An 18,486-nucleotide genomic window follows, 5' to 3' on the forward strand; every position below is an offset into this window, starting at 1 on the left:
AGGTTCATCCATCTTGTCATAAATGACAAAACTGCCTTCTTTTTAAAAGCCAGATAGTATTTCATTATGCATATATACTACATGTTCTTTATCCATTCATCCATTGACGGACATTTTTGTTGATTCCATATCTTCGTTATTGTGAATAATGCTGCAGTGAACATGGGAGTATAGATTTCTCTTCAACACTTTGATTTTACATCCTTTGGATATACAGCCAGTAATGGGGTTGTTGGATCATTTTGTAATTCTATTTTTATTTTTTGGGAGAAATGTCCATACTGTCTTCTATAATGGCTATACTAATTTACAACCCTATCAACAGTGTGCAAGTGCTCCCTTTTCTCCATATCCTCACCAGCACTTGTTATTTTCTGTTTCTTCATTTTTTGTTTTTGTTTTAGTAATAGCCATCCTAACAAGTATGAGGTAATAACTCATTGTGGTTTTAATTTGCATTTCTCTGACGGCTAGAGATGTTGAACCTTTTTTTCATACACCTGTTGGCCATTTGTATGTATTTTTTTGAGAAATGTCTATTTAGGGCCTTTTCCCACTTTTAAATTTAGTTATTGTTTCTCAACTACTAAATAAAATTCCTTTTGTATTTTGAATATTAACCCCTTATCAGATGTATGGTTTGCAAATATTTTCTTCCATTTTGTAAGTTATTTCTTTGCTGTGTTGACTGTTTCCTGTGCAGAATCTTTTTAGTTTGATGTAATCCCATTTGTCTATTTATACTTTTGTTGCCCTTGCCATTGGGATCATATTCAAAAAATTATGAACCAGACCAGTGTCACTGGGCTTTCCCCCTATGTATTCTTCTAGTAGTTTTATAGTTTTAGGTTTTCAATGTAAGTTTTTAATTCATTTTGAGTTAATTTTTTGTATGGTGTAAAATAAAAGGCTAATCTCATTCTTCTAAATCTTTATATCCAGTTTTTTCAACACTATTTATTGAAGAGACTATTGTTTCCTCATTGTGTATTCTTGGCATCTTTGTTGAAAATCAATTGACCATCAATGTGTGGATTTATTTCTGGATTCTTCATTTGATTACATTGGTTTATATGTTTATATGCTAATATCATACTCTTTTGATTACTATAGCTTTGTAGTGTATTTGGAAATCAAGTAGTGTGAAACCTTCAGTTTTCTTTTTGCTCAATATATATATATATTTTTGGTTATTTGTTTTTTGTGTGTTTCCATATGACTTCTAGGATTTTTTGTATTTCTTTGAAAAATGTTATTAGAATTATAATAGGGATTGCACTGAATCTGTAGATCACTTTGTATAGTATGAATATTTTAATGAGATTAATTCTTCCAAACCATGAATACAGGATATTTTTCTATTTATTTGTGTTTCCTTTAAATTTTTTCATCAGTGCTTCATCATTTTCAGTGTAAGATCTTTCACCTCCTTGGTTAAATTTATTCCTAAGTATTTCTTTCTTTTTTTTTTTTGTAGCTGTTGTAAAGATGATTGTTTTCTTGATTTCTTTTTTTTATACAGTTTGTTGTTAATGTATAAAAGCAGAACTGGTTTATTTTTATTTTTAATTTAATTTTATTTTTCTCTCCTTCATTTCTGATTGAAACAACTGATTTTTTATGTTGATTTTGAAAATACTACTTTTACTACTTTTCTGAATGTGCTTATTCTAACAGGTTTCCTTGTGGAATCTTTAGGTTTTTCTAAATATAAGATCATGTTGTTGCAAACAGAGACCATTTAACTTCTTTCTTTCCAATTTGATTGCCTTTTATTTCTTTCTCTTGCTTAATTGCTCTGGTTAGGACTTCTAGTACTATGTTGACTAGTGGTGGCAAGAGCAGGCATCCTTGTTCTCTTCCTGATCTTAGAGGATGGCTTTTCTCTTTTCCCATTGTGTATGTTGTTAGCTGTGGATTTGTGGTAGATGGCCTTTATTGTGTTGAAGTACATTTCTTCTATACCTAATTTGTTGAAGGTCTTACCATGAAAGGATGTTTAATTTTCTCAAGTATTTTTTCTGTCTTTTGAGATGGTCATATGGTTGTCTTTCATTCTGTTAAGGTGATGTATCACATTTATTAATTTGTGTATGTTGAAACATCCTTGCATCCCAGATATAAATTCCACTTGATCATGGTAAACGATCTTTTGAATGTGCTGGTTGAATTTGGTTTGCCAGCATTTTGTTGAGGATTTTTGTATCTATATTCATCAAAGTTAGTAACTTGTAATTTTCTTCTCTTGTAGTGTCTTCATCTGGCTTTGGTATCAGGGCAATGCTGGCTTTGTAAAATGTGTTTACAAATATTCGTTTTTCTTCAGTTTTTTGGAAGAGTTTGAAAAGAATTGGTATTAATTCTTTAAATGTTCTGTGGAATTAATAGTGAAGCCGTCAGGTCCTGGGCTTTTCTGTGATGGAAGACTTTTTATTACTGGTTCTTTCACTCGTGTCAGTGAGAAGAGACCACCAAACAGGCTTTGTGTGAGCAACAAGGCTGTTTGTTTCACCTGGGTGCAGGTGGGCTGAGTCCGAAAAGAGAGTCAGTGAAGGGAGATGGGATGGGGCTGCTTTATAAGATTTGGGTGGGTAGTGGAAAATTCCAGTCAAAGGGGGTTGTTCTCCAGAGGGCAGGGGTGGGAGTCACAAGGTGCCCAGTGGGGGAGCTTTTGAGCCAGGATGAGTCAGGAGAAGGAATTTCACAAGGTAATGTCATCAGTTAAGGCAGGAACAGGCCATTTTCCCTTCTTTTGTGATTCTTCATTTACTTCAGGTCATCTGGATGTATACTTGCAGGTCACAGGGGATATGATGGCTTAGCTTGGGCTCAGAGGTCTGACAGATTCAATGTCCTTTCTCATTATTGGGCTGTTCAGGTTTTCTGTTTTTTCATGAGTCAGTCTTGGTAAGTTGTATGTACCCAGGAATTTATGTATTTCTTCTAGGTTATCTAATTTGTTGTTGTATAATTATTCATAGTAATCTCTTATGATCCTTTGCATTTATGTGGTGTCAATTATAAGGTTTTCTCTTCTGAGTTTTCTTTTTCTTAGCATCCTATTCTCATTTATGGATGCAATACCTATTTAAATCTATATATCTTGGCTCATAGGAGACAGTCATGGTTTAGAGTTATTTTCATGGCATAGCTATTAATTGCTCATTGTTATCATTCTTTAAATTTTCTCGGGTAGGATGATAAATTACATGATCACTTTACTCTGAAGTTATTGATGATTTTTTAAAAACTTCTCTTCTGTCTTGAACTATTTCTATTTTTTCAGAGTGACATTTTCAGTTATTATTAACCTTATCTGTGGTACCAATAGCCATACCAGTTTTCTCGGTTTTCAGACCACTTGTGTAATTTCTTTAGAGATGGATGACTATTTTTCTTTTTTTTTCTTTTTAATGGTGGTAATTTCCTGGCTCTCTTGTATTCTGTGTCTATGGGTGGAGTGAGGAGCAATTGTTTCATATACAGATCTTTAATGTCTCCCTTTTTTAGTTCCAGTTTTTGTTCTTCTTCTCTGCCTTATCTGTGAACTCAAGCCCGGAACCTCTCCTAGGTTCTGCTGGGCAGGTTGACTTCATCCTCTTTCATAAACTTCAAAATTTTTTGCATGCTGTTTTTGGATGGTGGAAATTTGCTAAAAATATTTATGTACTGATGGAAGCCCCTCTCCATGCTCTTTGCTGTTGTGAGTTTATGCTTTTTTCCCCTTTACTATTCTTTTTTTTGTGAGGTGTCAGGAGGGAGGATATATGCTTAATCAAACATCTTGAATAGGAAAATAGTTGGTTTTTTTTTTTTTTTTTGAGACAGAGTCTTGCTCTGTTGCTCAGGCTGGGGTGCCGTGGTGTGATCTCAGCTCACTGCCAACCTCCTCCTCCCGAGTTTAAGCAATTCTTCTGCCTCAGCCTCCCGAGTAGCTGGGATTACAGGCGCCCGCCACCACACCCGGCTAATTTTTGTATTTTCAGTAGAGATGGGGTTTCACCATGTTGGCCAGGGTGGTCTCAGACTCCTGACCTCAGGTGATCTGCCCGCCTTAGCCTCCCGAAGTGCTGGGATTACAGTTGTGAGCCACTGCGACCTTCGTTTTCTTTTATAATTAGTATAATGATGCCTTCTCTATTTATTTTTCTGGCAGAGGTTTCTGGCTGAACCCCAGTATTCATTCTCCTTCATTTGTAATTGATCCCACTCCCCATTTTTATCTGGGCACATGTCAAACTGGAATAATCCTAGTCTGTCATGCAACTAGATGTGGTCATGTGACGAAGTTCTGGATAATGGGATATATGTGGAAGGGTCTTGTAGCAGCTGGAACTGTTCTTAAGAAATAGTAAGAGTGTGCCCTTGTCCTCTTTACTACTTCTCCACCCTTCTGTCTGGACCATAGGTTTCACTATCTTGGGCCATGAAGTTAGGGCTACATAAAGAGCCTATGTTTCTGGCACCACGGGATCCAATTCCTGTCCTGGACCACTCATCTGGACTATTATAGGGCAGAGAAATTTTGTTCTGCTTAGAGCAATGTTATATTCAGTTTTCCTTCACTACAGCCAAACCAAACCTAACTAATACAACCTTAAAAGATAAGGGTAGAAGTGGTTTGTAAACTATAAAGGGGTACTCAAATGTCAGATATTATCATACCTTACTCCAGATTCGATTTTGAGCTGTGCCTCTGAACTGGCTACTTTTCAACTTTCAAATCTTTTTATCACCAAAAGCTGGATTAAAGTAGAATAAAATATATTCATCTATTAAATGATTGTATAGTTGTTAGTTCTTTAAAATAATCTCAAAACCACAAAAGTAAAGAAAAAGTGTTAGAATATTTCAGTAAATTAATCTCCCTTATAAGGAGTTTATAAAAGTAGAAAAAACACCCCTAAAAGTCAGTAGGAAAAATCTTCCAAGGATATGAAACTGAAGATAAAATACAAATGGTCCTTAAATATATGAAAAGGTGCTCAACTTCACTGGCAACAAGTTAAATGCAAATGAAAAATCACCCTACAATGTAATTTCTCACCTATCAGATTAGCAAAAATCCAAAAATTTGACACTGTTCTCTGTTGGTGAGACTGAGAAAGCAGACATCCTCACACACTGTTGGCGAGAATGCAAAATAGTATTTCTTGACGATGAGGGAATTTGACAATAGCTGCCAAAATTCTGAAAGCACTTATCCGTTTACCTAGCAATTCTACTTCTGGGAATCTATTGTACATTTCAGGCATATGTACAGGTTACTTATTACAGCAATATAATAGCAAAAAGTTGAAAACCATTCAAATATTTATTAAAGGGAGGTTTTCAAAATAAATCCCAGTACAACAACAATGGAATGTTATGTGGCAGTAAAGGAAACAATGAAGCTCTCCAAATGCTACTATGGGAAAATTCCTAGGACTTTTTTTTTTTGCGGGGGGAGGTGATGGAGTCTTGCTCTGTCGCTCAGGCTGGCTGGAGTGTAGTGGAGCGATCTCGGCTCACTGCAAGCTCCACCTCCCGGGTTCACACCATTCTCCTGCCTCAGCCTCTGGAGTAGCTGGGACTACAGGCGCCCACCACCACACCAGGCTAATTTTTTGTGTTTTTAGTAGAGACAGGGTTTCACCGTGTTAGCCAGGATGATCTCAGTCTCCTGACCTCATGATCCACCCACCTCGGCCTCCCAAAGTGCTGGTATTACAGGCGTGAGCCACCACGCCCGGCCCCTAGGATGTCTTCTATCTTGCATTTTTCAAATGATCTCTTAATATTCAGTGATTTCTTTGGCTAGGTGGAGGGAATGAGCCTTTTGTTATTCAAATATGGGCTTCTATCAAAGGCATAAGCCCAAAAGCTGATAACCCCTAAATAAAATAATGTAATTGAAACTGATAAAAAGATGTGGTAAAAATATATGGGTGTATTACATATTACTATAAATAGAGACCTTGTGATATTTCATTATATGCTTTTTAGCTTCTTCCTCTCATGAACTATTAAGAATTATCTTAAGAACTATTTTTAACATAATCCTCTACATTAGCTCTAAGTAATGGAAATTACTCAGAAGACATAGTTTCAGATCCGAAATTTACACATAATGGCTACGCACCTCTAGGCAGATTTCTTAGCCTTCTAAAAACTGAGTTTTCTCATGTATAATATAGTTATGATTTCATATAACTAGGTCTTGAAACTGAGGTAATTGTGAATAAGAGAATCTTGTTTAAGCAACAACAATAAAAGCAACGAATCTTTATACAGACAAGAGAATACCAAATAAAAAAGAAAATGTAGAGACTCCTAAAATCCCGTCATATAATGCACGTCAACATTTTTGTTTATGTCGGGTCAACCAGGCAAATTTCGGGCATGAAGACATTGGAAAAGCCATGGATGTGGTTTTGCCCAAAAGAGCCAACTATGGGCAACAATAATGTCAGAGGCTCTGAGCTGCTCCTGAACTGTGGACATAGACGGGATTACAAATCTTCGCAAAATTGTGTTTTTAAAACAAGATCATTGTATACAAATTGTTTTGTGACTTCCTACTTTTATTTATTATATTATGAGCATCATCCCATGTGATTAAATAGTCTTCTGAAGCATCTTTCATGTACCTAAATTAAATATTCTATTGTTTGTTCCATATATTTAGAACAATACTTTTTGCTGAATATTTAGATGATTTCTATCTTTTAAAAAGTGTAAACTATGCAAAGATCAGGATCCCCGTAGATAAATCCACATTCACAAATATGATTATTTCCTTAGGATAAATTTCTAGAAATGACTTGACAATGTCAAAGATTTTGCACATTGAAAAGATTTTTTTGGATCCATATTGCCCTGCCCTGCTGGGATCCAAAAGAAAAGGTGATTGCCAGTTTATATGCCTACCAGCTATGTATACAGAGTATGTATTTTCTCAGGACATGAATGCTCTTCCTCTGTAAGTATTTGTAGCTTGATTTCATTATCCTACACATGCACATACTTACATGCACATATGTGTATGATTGCATATCTAAATTTTTTCTTACAGTAAGTATACTTTATCTTATAAACAAATACTAAATGAGTTTGCAAACATCTGCTTCTGATGTGTCCACTCTTAGATGTGCTTGCCTTTACTTCCCAGGTGCCTGCATGAACATCACCCACAGCCAGTGCCAGATGCTGCCCTACCACTCCACGCTGACCCCTCTCCTCTCAGTTGTCAGAAACATGGAAATGGAGAAGTTCCTCAAGTTTTTCACATATCTCCATCGCCTCAGTTGCTATCAACATATCATGCTGTTTGGCTGTAGTCTCGCCTTCCCTGAGTGCATCATTGATGGCGATGACAGGTATTTGGGTACCCAAATTATTCAGTGATAAGAGTTGGTTATAGCAGAAGTATCCTAGGAGAAAAAAAATTATCCAAACAACTCCCTTTCATTTTGGTTGTCACTAAAGGAGTAAACCCCACCCCCACATTAGTCATGGCTAGTTCTAATTCTTTGAAAATAGAAATGTTTTGAAAATCTGGAATAATTTTATTTATGGGAAAAAATTATTCACAATGTTAGATTGCTGCTATCAGAGGAATACCATAATAGCTGTTTCAGTGAGGATAGACAACACACTCAAAGGGGTGATAAGAGAGTTTCTTGAAGAGACTATTTATGGAGCTGTGGGCAGGGTTAAGAGAACAAGTAAGTGATAGGAGGCACCAGGATCTCATGATACGGAGATATAGTTCTACCACCCAAGATTGAAGGGGAATAACGGCCAGTAGCACCTACAGAGAGTTGTATCTATGGGTGAAGGATCTCGGACAGGCCAGGTGCTATGACCCTAGGCAGAGGAGCATAGCCACTGCCAACCCTTCAGTCTTGCAGTGAGAGAGAAGGAGGGATAAATACCCTGACCTCACTTACCTCTCACCCTCCCATCTGCCAGTGCCTCTCACCAAATGAACTCATCCACAACCAGAGGACAAGGGTGCATAATTCATGTGAGCATGGTGGATGAAATCCAGAATTTCAACTAAATCTCATCAGTTCAAAAGTCCCAAATCTTATACTTTAAAGCAAGTATCAACCATACCTAGATGTTGGGTGGTTCTTCCACTCAACACTGGTAGGCAGAGCAGGGCAAGAAGGGCAAAGTGTAGACACAGAGAGATAGACAGAGGCTTTCCAGCATGATATCAAACAGGATCAGGGAAAATTTCAGTAAGTACATGAATCAAAAGTATGTCATGGAATTTTTGGAATATTAAGTATACACTTAAAAAAATTTCAAAGCATGTATTACTTATTCACATATAGCACCAATTATTTTCTGAATTAAAATGTTACAAAGTTTCAGAATAGCAATACAAGAATAAGTTGCATTTTTTCTGTGTGTTTGAATTCTTATTTATGTTAAATTGGCAGATAAAATTGCATGCATTTATTGTGTAAACATGATGTTTTGAAGTATACATACATAATGGAATGGCTAAATCTAGCTGATTAACAAATACATCACCTCACATTGTACCATTTTTGTGGTAAGAACACTTTACATCCATTGTCTTAGCATTTTTTAAGAATACTACACATACCCAAATACATACATATATACACATATGTGTGTACATATATACAGACACATACATATATGTATGTGTGTATATGTGTGTATACATGTGTATATATACATTCATATGTGTACATATATGTGTGTATATATGTACATATTTGTCTATATATACATACACACTTAGAGACGGGGTCTTGCTATATTGTCCAGGCTGGCCTCAAGCTCCTGGGCTCAAGCAATCCTCCTGCTTCAGCCCCCCAAGTAGCTGGGAGTGTAGGCACACACCACTATGACCACCTAAGAATACAATATATTTATCAATAACTATAGTCACCATGCTATACAAAAGATCTCTTTAACTTATTCCCCCTAGGTAACTGTAATTTTGTGTCATTTGACCAACATTTCCCCAATCTTCACCCTTGAACTTCCCTAGCCTCTTTTAACCTTTATTCTACTCTCTATTTCAATTAGATCAAATTTTAAATATTTTATATATAAATGAGATCCTGTGGTATTTGTCTTTCTGTGCCTGACTTACTCCGCTTAACAAAGTGTCCTCCAGGTTGATCCATGTTGTGGCAAATAACAGGATTTTTTCTTTTTTTATGGCTGAATAGTATTCCATTGTATATATATATATGTGTGTGTGTGTGTGTGTGTGTGTGTGTGTATCACATTTTCTTAATGCATTCATTGGTTAATGGATACTTAGGTTGATTCCATATATTGACTATTGTTCCATTGTCTCTCTCACCCCCACCTGGGGTCTTCCTATTCTGGGAGACACAATGATATTCAAATTAGGCCAATTAACAACTCTACAATGGCCTCTAAGTGTTCAGGTGAAGGGAAGAGTGGCATATCTCTCACTTTAAATGAAAAGCTAAAGATGATTAAGCTTAGTGAGGAAGACATGTTGAAAGCCAAGATATGCTGAAAGCTAGGCCTCTTGCACCCAACGGTTAGCCAATTGTGAATGCAAAGCAAAAGTTCTTGTAGGCAACAAACAGTGCTACACCCGTGAACACACAAATGATAAGAAGGCAAAACAGCCTTATTGCTGATATGGAGAAAGTTTTTGTGGTCTGGATGAAAGATCAAAACAGCCACAACATTCTCTTAAGCCAAAACCTAATCTAGAGCAAGATCGTAACTCTTTAATTTTGTGAAGTCTGGAAGAGGTGAGGAAGCTGGAGAAGAAAAGTTTGATGCTAGCAGAGATTGGTTCATGAGATTTAAGGAAAGAAACCATCACCATGACATAAATGTGCAAGATGATGTAACAAGTGCTCATTTAGAAGCTGCAGCAAGTCATCTAGAAGATTTAGCTAAGATCATTGATAAAGATGCCTACACTAAATGACAGATTTTCAGTTTAGGAAAATAGCTTTCTACTGGAAGAAGATGCCATCTAGGACTTTGCTAGCTAGAGAAGTCAGTGCCTGGCTTTAAAACTTCAAAGACAAACTGACTCTCTTGTTAAGGTCTAATTCAGCTGGTGACTGTAAGTTGAAGCCAATGATCTTTTGCCATTCCCAGAATCCTAAGGCCGTTAACAAGTATGCTAAATCTACTCATTCATACTCTATAAGTGTAACAGAAAAGCCTGGATGACAGCACACCTGTTTACTGATAGACCAATGGAATGGAAACGAGGTCCAATAAATAAATCCATGTCTTTACAGCAAACTGGTGTTTAACAAAGGTGCCAAGAACACTCAATGGAGAAAGGACAGTCATTTCATGCAATGGAGAAAAGACAGTCAATAAATGGCAATAGGGAAACTGCTTTCTGATTATTTTGAAGCCTACCTTTGACACCTACTGCTCAGAAAAATACAAATTTCTTTTAAAATATTACTATTCACTGACAATGCACCTGGTCACCCAAGAGCTCTATGGAGATGTACGAGGAAATGAATGTTATTTTCTTGCCTGTTAACAAAATATCTCTTCTGCAGCCCATCAATCAAAGAATAATTTTGACTTTCAAGCCTTATTATTTAAGAAATACATTTCATAAGGCTGTAGCTGCCATAGATAGATTGTGATTTCTCTAATGGATCTGGGCAAAGAAAATTGAAAACCTTTAGGGAATAATTTACCATTCTAGATTCCATTAAGAATGCTTGTGATACATGACAGGAGGTGAAAACATTAACATTAACAGTGATTTGGAAGAACTTGATTCTAACACTCATGGATGACTTTGAGGGGTTCAAGACTTTAGTGGAGAAAGTAACTGCAGAGGTTGTGAAAATAGCAAGAGAACTATAACTAAAAGTGGAGCCTGAAGATGTTACTGAATTGCTACAAGCTCATGATCAAACTTGAATGGATAAGGAGTAGCTTTTTATGGATGAACAAAGAAAGTGATTTCTTGAGATTAAATCTATTCCTGGTGTAGATGCTGTGAACATTGTTGAAATGACAACAAAAGATTTTGAATATTACCTAAACTTATTTGATAAAGTAGTGGCGGGATTTGAGGTTTTGATTTGCATTGCCCTAATAATTAGTGATGTTTAACACTATTTATTTATTTATTTATTTATTTACTTTTTGAGATGGAGTCTTGCTCTGTCACCCAGGCCGGAGTGCAGTGGCCAGATCTCAGCTCACTGCAAGCTCCACCTCCCGGGTTCACGCTATTCTCCTGCCTCAGCCTCCGGAGTAGCTGGGACTACAGGCGCCCGCCACCTCGCCCAGCTAGTTTTTTTGTATTTTTTAGTAGAGACGGGGTTTCACCGTGTTAGCCAGGATGGCCTCGATCTCCTGACCTCGTGATCCGCCCGTCTCGGCCTCCCAAAGTGCTGGGATTACAGGCTTGAGCCACCGCGCCCGGCCAACACTTTTTCATATACCTATTGGCCATTTATATGTCTTCTTTTGAGGAATGTCTATTCAGGGTTTTTTTTTTTTTTTTGCCCATTTTATCATCAGGTGGTTTGTTTTCTTGCTACTGAGGTGTTTGAGTTCCTTATGTATTTTGAATATTAACCCTTTATCAGATGTATAGCTTGCAAGTATTTTCTCCCATTCCATAGGTTGTCTCTTCACTCTGTTATTTCCTTTGCTGTGCAGAAGCTTTTAGTTTGATAACATATCATTTGTCTACTTTTGCTTTTGATGCTTGATCTTTTGGGATCATTTCCCAAAAATCATTAACCAGGCTATAGGTTCCCCCTATATTTTCTTTTAGTAGTTTCATAGTTTGGGCCCTTACATTTAAGTCTTTAACCCATTTTGAGTTCATTTTTGCATATCCTATGCAATAAGAGTCTAATTTCATTCTTCTGCATGTTGATAGGCAGTTTCCCCAACACCATTTATTGACTATCTCTTCTCCATTGCATGAAATGACTGTCCTTTCTCCATTGTGTGTTCTTGGCATGTTTGTCAAAAACTAGCTTGCTGTAAAGGCATGGATTTATTTATGGGATCTCAATTCCATTCCATTGGTCTATGCGACTGTTTTTATACCAATACCATACTGTTTCAGTTACTATGTGTATTATTCCAGTCTCACACTGCTATAAAGGACTGCACAAGACTGGGTAATTTATAAATGAAGGAGGTTTAATTGACTCACAGTTCTGCATGTCTGGGAAGGCCTCAGGAAACATAATGGTAGAAGGGGAAGCAAACACGTTCTTCTTCACATGATGGCAGGAAGGAGAAGTTCCAAGCAAAACGGGGAAAAACCCCTTATAAAACCATCAGATTTCATGAGAACTCACTCACTATCACAAGAACAGCAACATGGGGGTAACTGCCACCATGATTCAATTACCTTCCACTGGATGCTTCCTATGACAAATGGGGATTATAGAAACTACAATTCAAGATGAGATTTGGGTGGGGACACAGCCAAACCATATCACTATGTTTTGTAGTATATTTTGAAGTTAGGTAGTGTGATGCCTCTAGTTTTTTTTTTTTTTTTTTTGATCAGGCTTGTTTTGGCTATTTTGTCTTTTGTGGTTCCATGCAAATTTGGGGATTGTATTTTCTGTTTCTGTGAAAAATATCATTGATATTTTCATAGGAATTGCATTGACTCTAGATCACTTGGTCAGTATGGATGTATTAACAATATGAATTCTTCCAACCATGAACATCCATATCTTTCCACTTATTTGTGCCTTCTTCAATATTTTTCAGTGTTTATAGTTATTAGTGTAGAGATCTTTCACTTCCTTATTTATTCCAAAGTGTTTTTCGTAGCTATTGTAAGCAGGATTGGATTTTTAAAATACATTTTTCAAGCTGGGTGTGGTGGCTCACGCCTGTAATTCCAGCACTTTGGGAGACCAAGGTGGGCAGATCACGAGGTCAGGAGATTGAGACCATCTGGCAAACACGGTGAAACCCTGTCTCTACTAAAAATACAAAAAATTAGCCGGGCACGGTGGCACATGCCTGTAGTCCCAGCTACTTGGGAGGCTGAGGCAGGAGAATGGCATGAACCCGGGAGGCGGAGCTTGCAGTGAGCTGAGATCCGGCCACTGCACTTCAGCCGGGATGACAGAGCGAGACTGTCTCAAATATACATATAATATATACATATATAATATATATATTATATATAGTACATACATATATAATATATATATTATATATAGTACATACATATATATTTTTTTCAGTTTACTGTGTGTGTGTATAGAAATCCTACTGATTTTTTTGTTGATTTTTGTATTCTGCTACTTTACTGTATTTGTTTATAGATCTAACAGATTTTGTGTGTGTGTATGTGTGTGTGTGTGCATGTGTAGTCTTTAGGGTTTTCTTTAAGGTTTTCTATATATGTAAGGTCAGTGTTTTCTGCAAACAGGGACAAGTTAACTTCTTTCTTTCCGGTTTGGATGGCTTTTATTTCCTTCTCTTGCCTAATTGCTCTAACCAGGATTTCTAGTGCTATGTTGTATAAAAGTAATGAGAGTGGGTATCCTTGTCTTATTTCAGATCTTAGAGGAAAACTTTTAAATTTTGTATATTGAGTATGATGTTAACAGCTTTATTATGTTGAGGTACTTTCCTTCTAAATCTAATTTGTTGAGTATTTTTGTCATGAATAAATGTTGAATTTTGTCAAATGCTTTTCCTGCATCTGTTGAGGTGATCATGTTTTTGTCCTTCATTCTGTTAATGTGATGTATCATGTTTATTGATTTGGTTATGTTGGGCCACCCTTTCATACCTGTGATGAATCCCATTTGATCATGGTGAATGATCTTTTTAATGTGCATTTGAGCTTTGTTTGATAGTATTTTGCTGAGGATTTTTGCATCAATGTTCATTAGGGATATTGGCCTGCAGTTTTTTGTTTGTTTGTTTGTTTTTGTCTTGCTTTTATCTGGTTTTGGTGTCAGAATAATGACTTTGGAAGCATTCTCTCCTATTCAATTTTTTGGAAGAGTTTAAGAAGAGTTTGTATTAGCTCTTCTTTAAATGTTTCATAGAATTTAGCAGTGAAGCCATCAGGTCCTGGGCTTTTCTTTGATGGGAGACTTTTATTACTAATTCAATCTCCATACTCCTTAATAGTCTGTTAATAGTTTCTGCTTCTTCATAATTTAATCTTGGTGGGTTGTACATGTCAAAGAGTCTATTCATTTCTTCTAGGTTATCTAATTCATTGGCATATAATTGTCATACTAGTCTTCACGGTCCTTTGTATTTCTGTGGCATCAGTTGTACTGTCCCCTTTGAATTGCATTTTGAAGTGCAAATAAATTCCATGTTACTTGTACTGATTTAATTAATGTATAAAATCTGCCCCAAATAGGGAAAAAGCATTTATTATTTTAACTGGAAAAAGCCTGCATTGCTATAGTGTTGAGGTAGGATAAAAACAGTAGATTCTGAATTGCAGAAGTAACTAAAGAACTGTCACCCAGTGGCATTCAGGAAAATGTTTTGTTGTAAACTATCAGTTGCAGGTGTTTTCACAGTATGAAGAGAGAGAGGAGCTGTTAGGCTTTTCCCATGAATGAAGATATGGGGTGGTAGTGAAGAGGCCCTTTATGTTCCTAGACTGCAGTAGTATAATACGGTGGTTGTGAGCATATCCTAGGGCTGCCATAGCAAATGACTACAAAATCTGGGTGGCTTAAACACTGACATTTGTTCTCTTCCAGCTTTGGAGGCTTGAATTCCAAAGTCTGGCAAGGCCATCCCCTTCTTCTGGGGCTCCAGAAATAATTCATTTCCTTCCTTTGCCAGCTTCTGGTGGTTTCAGATATGCTTTGACTTACGGCCAAATCGCTCTTGGTTTGTCTTCGCCTTCACATGGTGTTCTCCTCTGTATGTCTGTGTCTTCTCCTCTTTTGGCTCTCATATAGACATTTGTCATTGAATTTAGTGGCCACCCATACAATCCAAGATGACATCTTCATCTCAAGATTCTTATTACATCCACAAAGACCTTTTCTCCAAATAAGATAATATTCACAGGTTCCAGGAGTTAGGACATGAACATATTTTTGGGAGACCACCATTCAACACACAGTAGTGGTTGAGAAAGCAAGCTCTGAAGGCACATGCAGCAGCCCCCTCTTATGTGATATGGATATAGTAGTGGTATTTACTTTACAAAGTTAGTATGAGGATTAAGTAATAAAGCATGCTTGGAACAATGCCTGGCTCTTACGAAGAAACATCATCAATAGTTATAAAATACTGGATTGAAAAGGACAGGTAGTACTAGTGAAATATGAAGGTTATTCATTAATAATTATTAACTAATTATAAGGTATTAATTACTCTGAAAATGTTAATTTATCATTTGTTAATTATTAATAAATGAGCATTCCTGACATAGTCTAAGTATTACTTATTAATTATAATATTATTACTTATCAGTTACTTATTAATATTATTTATTAATAAAATAAGTATTGCTAACATATGGTAAGTATTCTAAGTATTGAAGGATTGCAAAGAATGTAGAATACTATACGGATTAAAACAAAACTAGGTAGACTACATAGGGCTTCTGGAGCTAGATGTCAGTTCCATTTCTGCTTAATTTTTCATAATTTCACTTACATCTCTTTGCTTTAATTTCTCTATAGGCTCTTGTATACACATAAATAAGATAATAAAATCAAGTTCATTCAGGTTCCAGGTGTCTCTAAATTCATTTTGATCATTATCCTGATTGTAATTCAATCTCTACTTGAATATTGTAAAATTTTACTTAAGCTACTTACAATTTTCAGGGCACTTTTAGGTACAATTTGCTTTTCCCCTGACCTGATAAGTGTGCTAATACGGTAATTTTTTACTTTCTATTTTAATGGAAAATGATATCCATTATTATATTAATTTTCAAGTATCCTTTGGGGACTTATTTTATTTTTTATTATTGCATTTATTATTATTATTTTTTGAGGCAGAGTCTCGCTCTCTTGCTAAGGCTGGAGTGCGATCTTGGCTCACTGCAACCTCCACCTCCTAGGTTCAAGCAATTCTCCCTGCCTCAGCCTCCTGAGTAGCTGGGATTACAGGCGCCCACCACCGTGCCTGGCTAATTTTTGTATTTTTAGTAGAGATGAGGTTTCACCACAATATCCGGGCTTGTCTCGAATTCCTGACCTCAAGTGATCCACCCATCTCAGCCTCCCAAAGTGGTGGGATTACAGCTGTGAGCCACGACTCCCGGCCCTGCATTTATTATTATATTTAATTTTATAATTGCACTTTCAGACCAATGCTTCTTGCTGTCACTTAGTGTATGTGTGGGATCTGCAAGCTAAATTTTAATAAGCAAAGTGAGTTCAGAGAAGTAAAATGTATTATAAAAAAATTCTAACATCAAATATAGTTTTCTTTTATATTTCATTATTTTGGATCATTCATCATACTAATTTCCTCTGCTAACCAAATAATGAAGATTTGCTTGTGTTTCATCCTAGAGACAATACCTACTTAATACTATTTAAAACTTAATTTAAAAGTATTGTAATGGTATGTGTAAATGTTATAATTTTTAACCTGATTCCTTTGAGACCTCAGATTCTCATCAACTATTGTGTATGTTATAGCAATGAGCTTTGACAGTTTCTCCTTTAGACTGTGTCTGCTTTTAATAAATGTACATACCATGTACTGCAAAACAGGCTAATTGAAATGGAGGAGACCTAGCAGATTGTCTCTAGCTTGCTTGTATGTTCCAATACATTGCAGATATATTCCATGCTCCTGAAATGAGATTTTAACTTTAAGAATTTGATGTGTCAGTTATTTATTTTTCCCTCTGACATATTGATTTGCCACTAGGTCCTAAACAAATATTCTTAATATCTAGAGCAATTATATAAAAAATTTACGTAGCAACATGACTGAGATTAAAAATTTCACCTGAAGCATGGGAACTACATGTTTTCTGTCGTGTACTTAATTTTCCATAGTATACTACAGTTTTCTTTAGTGTACTTAATCCTTGTAGGTTTTCAGTGAGAACCAAATGAGTTTCCTCAAATGAGCTTCTTGAAAAACACAATACTGTTACCCAAATTCTATATTATGTGTGTTCACTGAAGATTAAAGAATTTCATCTGGCAACTGCAGAGAATGCGCTTGAAAGTTTGGGGGCAGATTACATTTGATTCAAAGCATAGCTCTGTCCATTGCCAGTTTTAAGTCCCTGCCATAGTTTCTGAAGCCCTTTTTGCTTCTCTAGTGTCATAGACCTGGCTCCAGTTGCAGTGACCTTCCTTTCTACCTCTCAAAAATGCCAACCTCTTTCTAGCTTCCTTTGCGTATAATGTTCCTTTTACCTGGTAGCATCTTTCTCCTCACACTAAGCCCTCTTTTCAGAAGACATCTCTGCAGAGAAATCTCTGATCATACTCAATAGGGCCTGTTATCTTTCACCATGGCACAGTTATATCCCCTTTTGCCTGTTTATTGCCTCTCTTACTTTATAAGCTCCACAGTGGCAGAGAACTTGTTGACTTTGCACACCATTGTATACCCATTGTTCAGAACACTGCCCAGCACATAGCAGGTGCTCATTAAATATTTAAGTAAAGGAATAAATGAACTCTTCAGTCAAGGAATCCTCCTAAATGTCTAGGTTAATGAGAGTTCAAAATATGTTGACTATAGTTGTACTACACTTTTTGTATAATTTATATGTTCCTAAAATTTTTGCTTAAATCAAATTTTGTATATATTTTAAAGGAATTGAAACTTTAAGGTGACTTGGATAATATTTCCAGAGATAATTTAGCTTCTTTCTGAAGCTCCTGAGCTTCTTTGTAAAATCAGGCAACACTGATGATCTGGTTGGCAGAATAACCAGCTAAAAGATATTACATTAACTCTCACTTCTCCATCACTGTTAAAATCCTGGACCTAATGGATAAGGAATCACTAGATTGTGCCTGAAGACTGGCTTGGCAGCTCTGTGCTTCTTCTTAATATTAACTCATATGTACTCAGTTAAAAAGACTTTCTAATTGAAAATTTTAGCATTAAAGTTTATATAAATAACAGAAAGAAAACAACAATAAAATGTCAAGAGGATACTGACAAGAATAGTGATTGAGAATCTGTTCATGTGAAGAATCTTTGAGGAAACTGGGGGTGTGAACCTCTCAGGACGTACCATGGCCATTCTCAAATGTTTCTGGGCCATGAGATGGAAGGCGGAGCATACTTTTTCTGTGTTCTTCCATAGGGCAAACATATTAATAGAACTAGTAATTGAAAGCCATTGAGGAGTAAATTCCTACTTAACTAAAGGAAGAATTTTATGGATAATAAACTTGTGTAAATATAGAATTGTCATCTCAGGAAATGGTGAGTTTGCTATTACTGGAGGTATTTAAAGCAACTGATGAGAACTTACTGGAGACACTAGGGTAAGGAATCCAGCATCCTAAGGTTAAT

At 36.3% G+C, this 18,486-nt stretch overlaps 1 protein-coding gene across 2 annotated transcripts in view; it reads left to right on the forward strand.

Annotated features, from left to right (window-relative positions):
* Window positions 1-18,486, forward strand: part of CORIN (corin, serine peptidase) — a 259,724-nt gene that overhangs the window by 83,795 nt on the left and 157,443 nt on the right. For both annotated transcript variants that reach the window (XM_033214755.1, XM_033214756.1), the window contains exon 4: window positions 7,151-7,358. In XM_033214755.1, coding sequence (XP_033070646.1) covers window positions 7,151-7,358 — 208 coding nt within the window. The remainder of the gene's footprint in view (window positions 1-7,150; window positions 7,359-18,486) is intronic.

Source organism: Trachypithecus francoisi, unplaced genomic scaffold, assembly GCF_009764315.1.
Source record: "Trachypithecus francoisi isolate TF-2019V2 unplaced genomic scaffold, Tfra_2.0 Lachesis_group1, whole genome shotgun sequence".
Lineage (NCBI taxonomy): Eukaryota > Metazoa > Chordata > Mammalia > Primates > Cercopithecidae > Trachypithecus > Trachypithecus francoisi.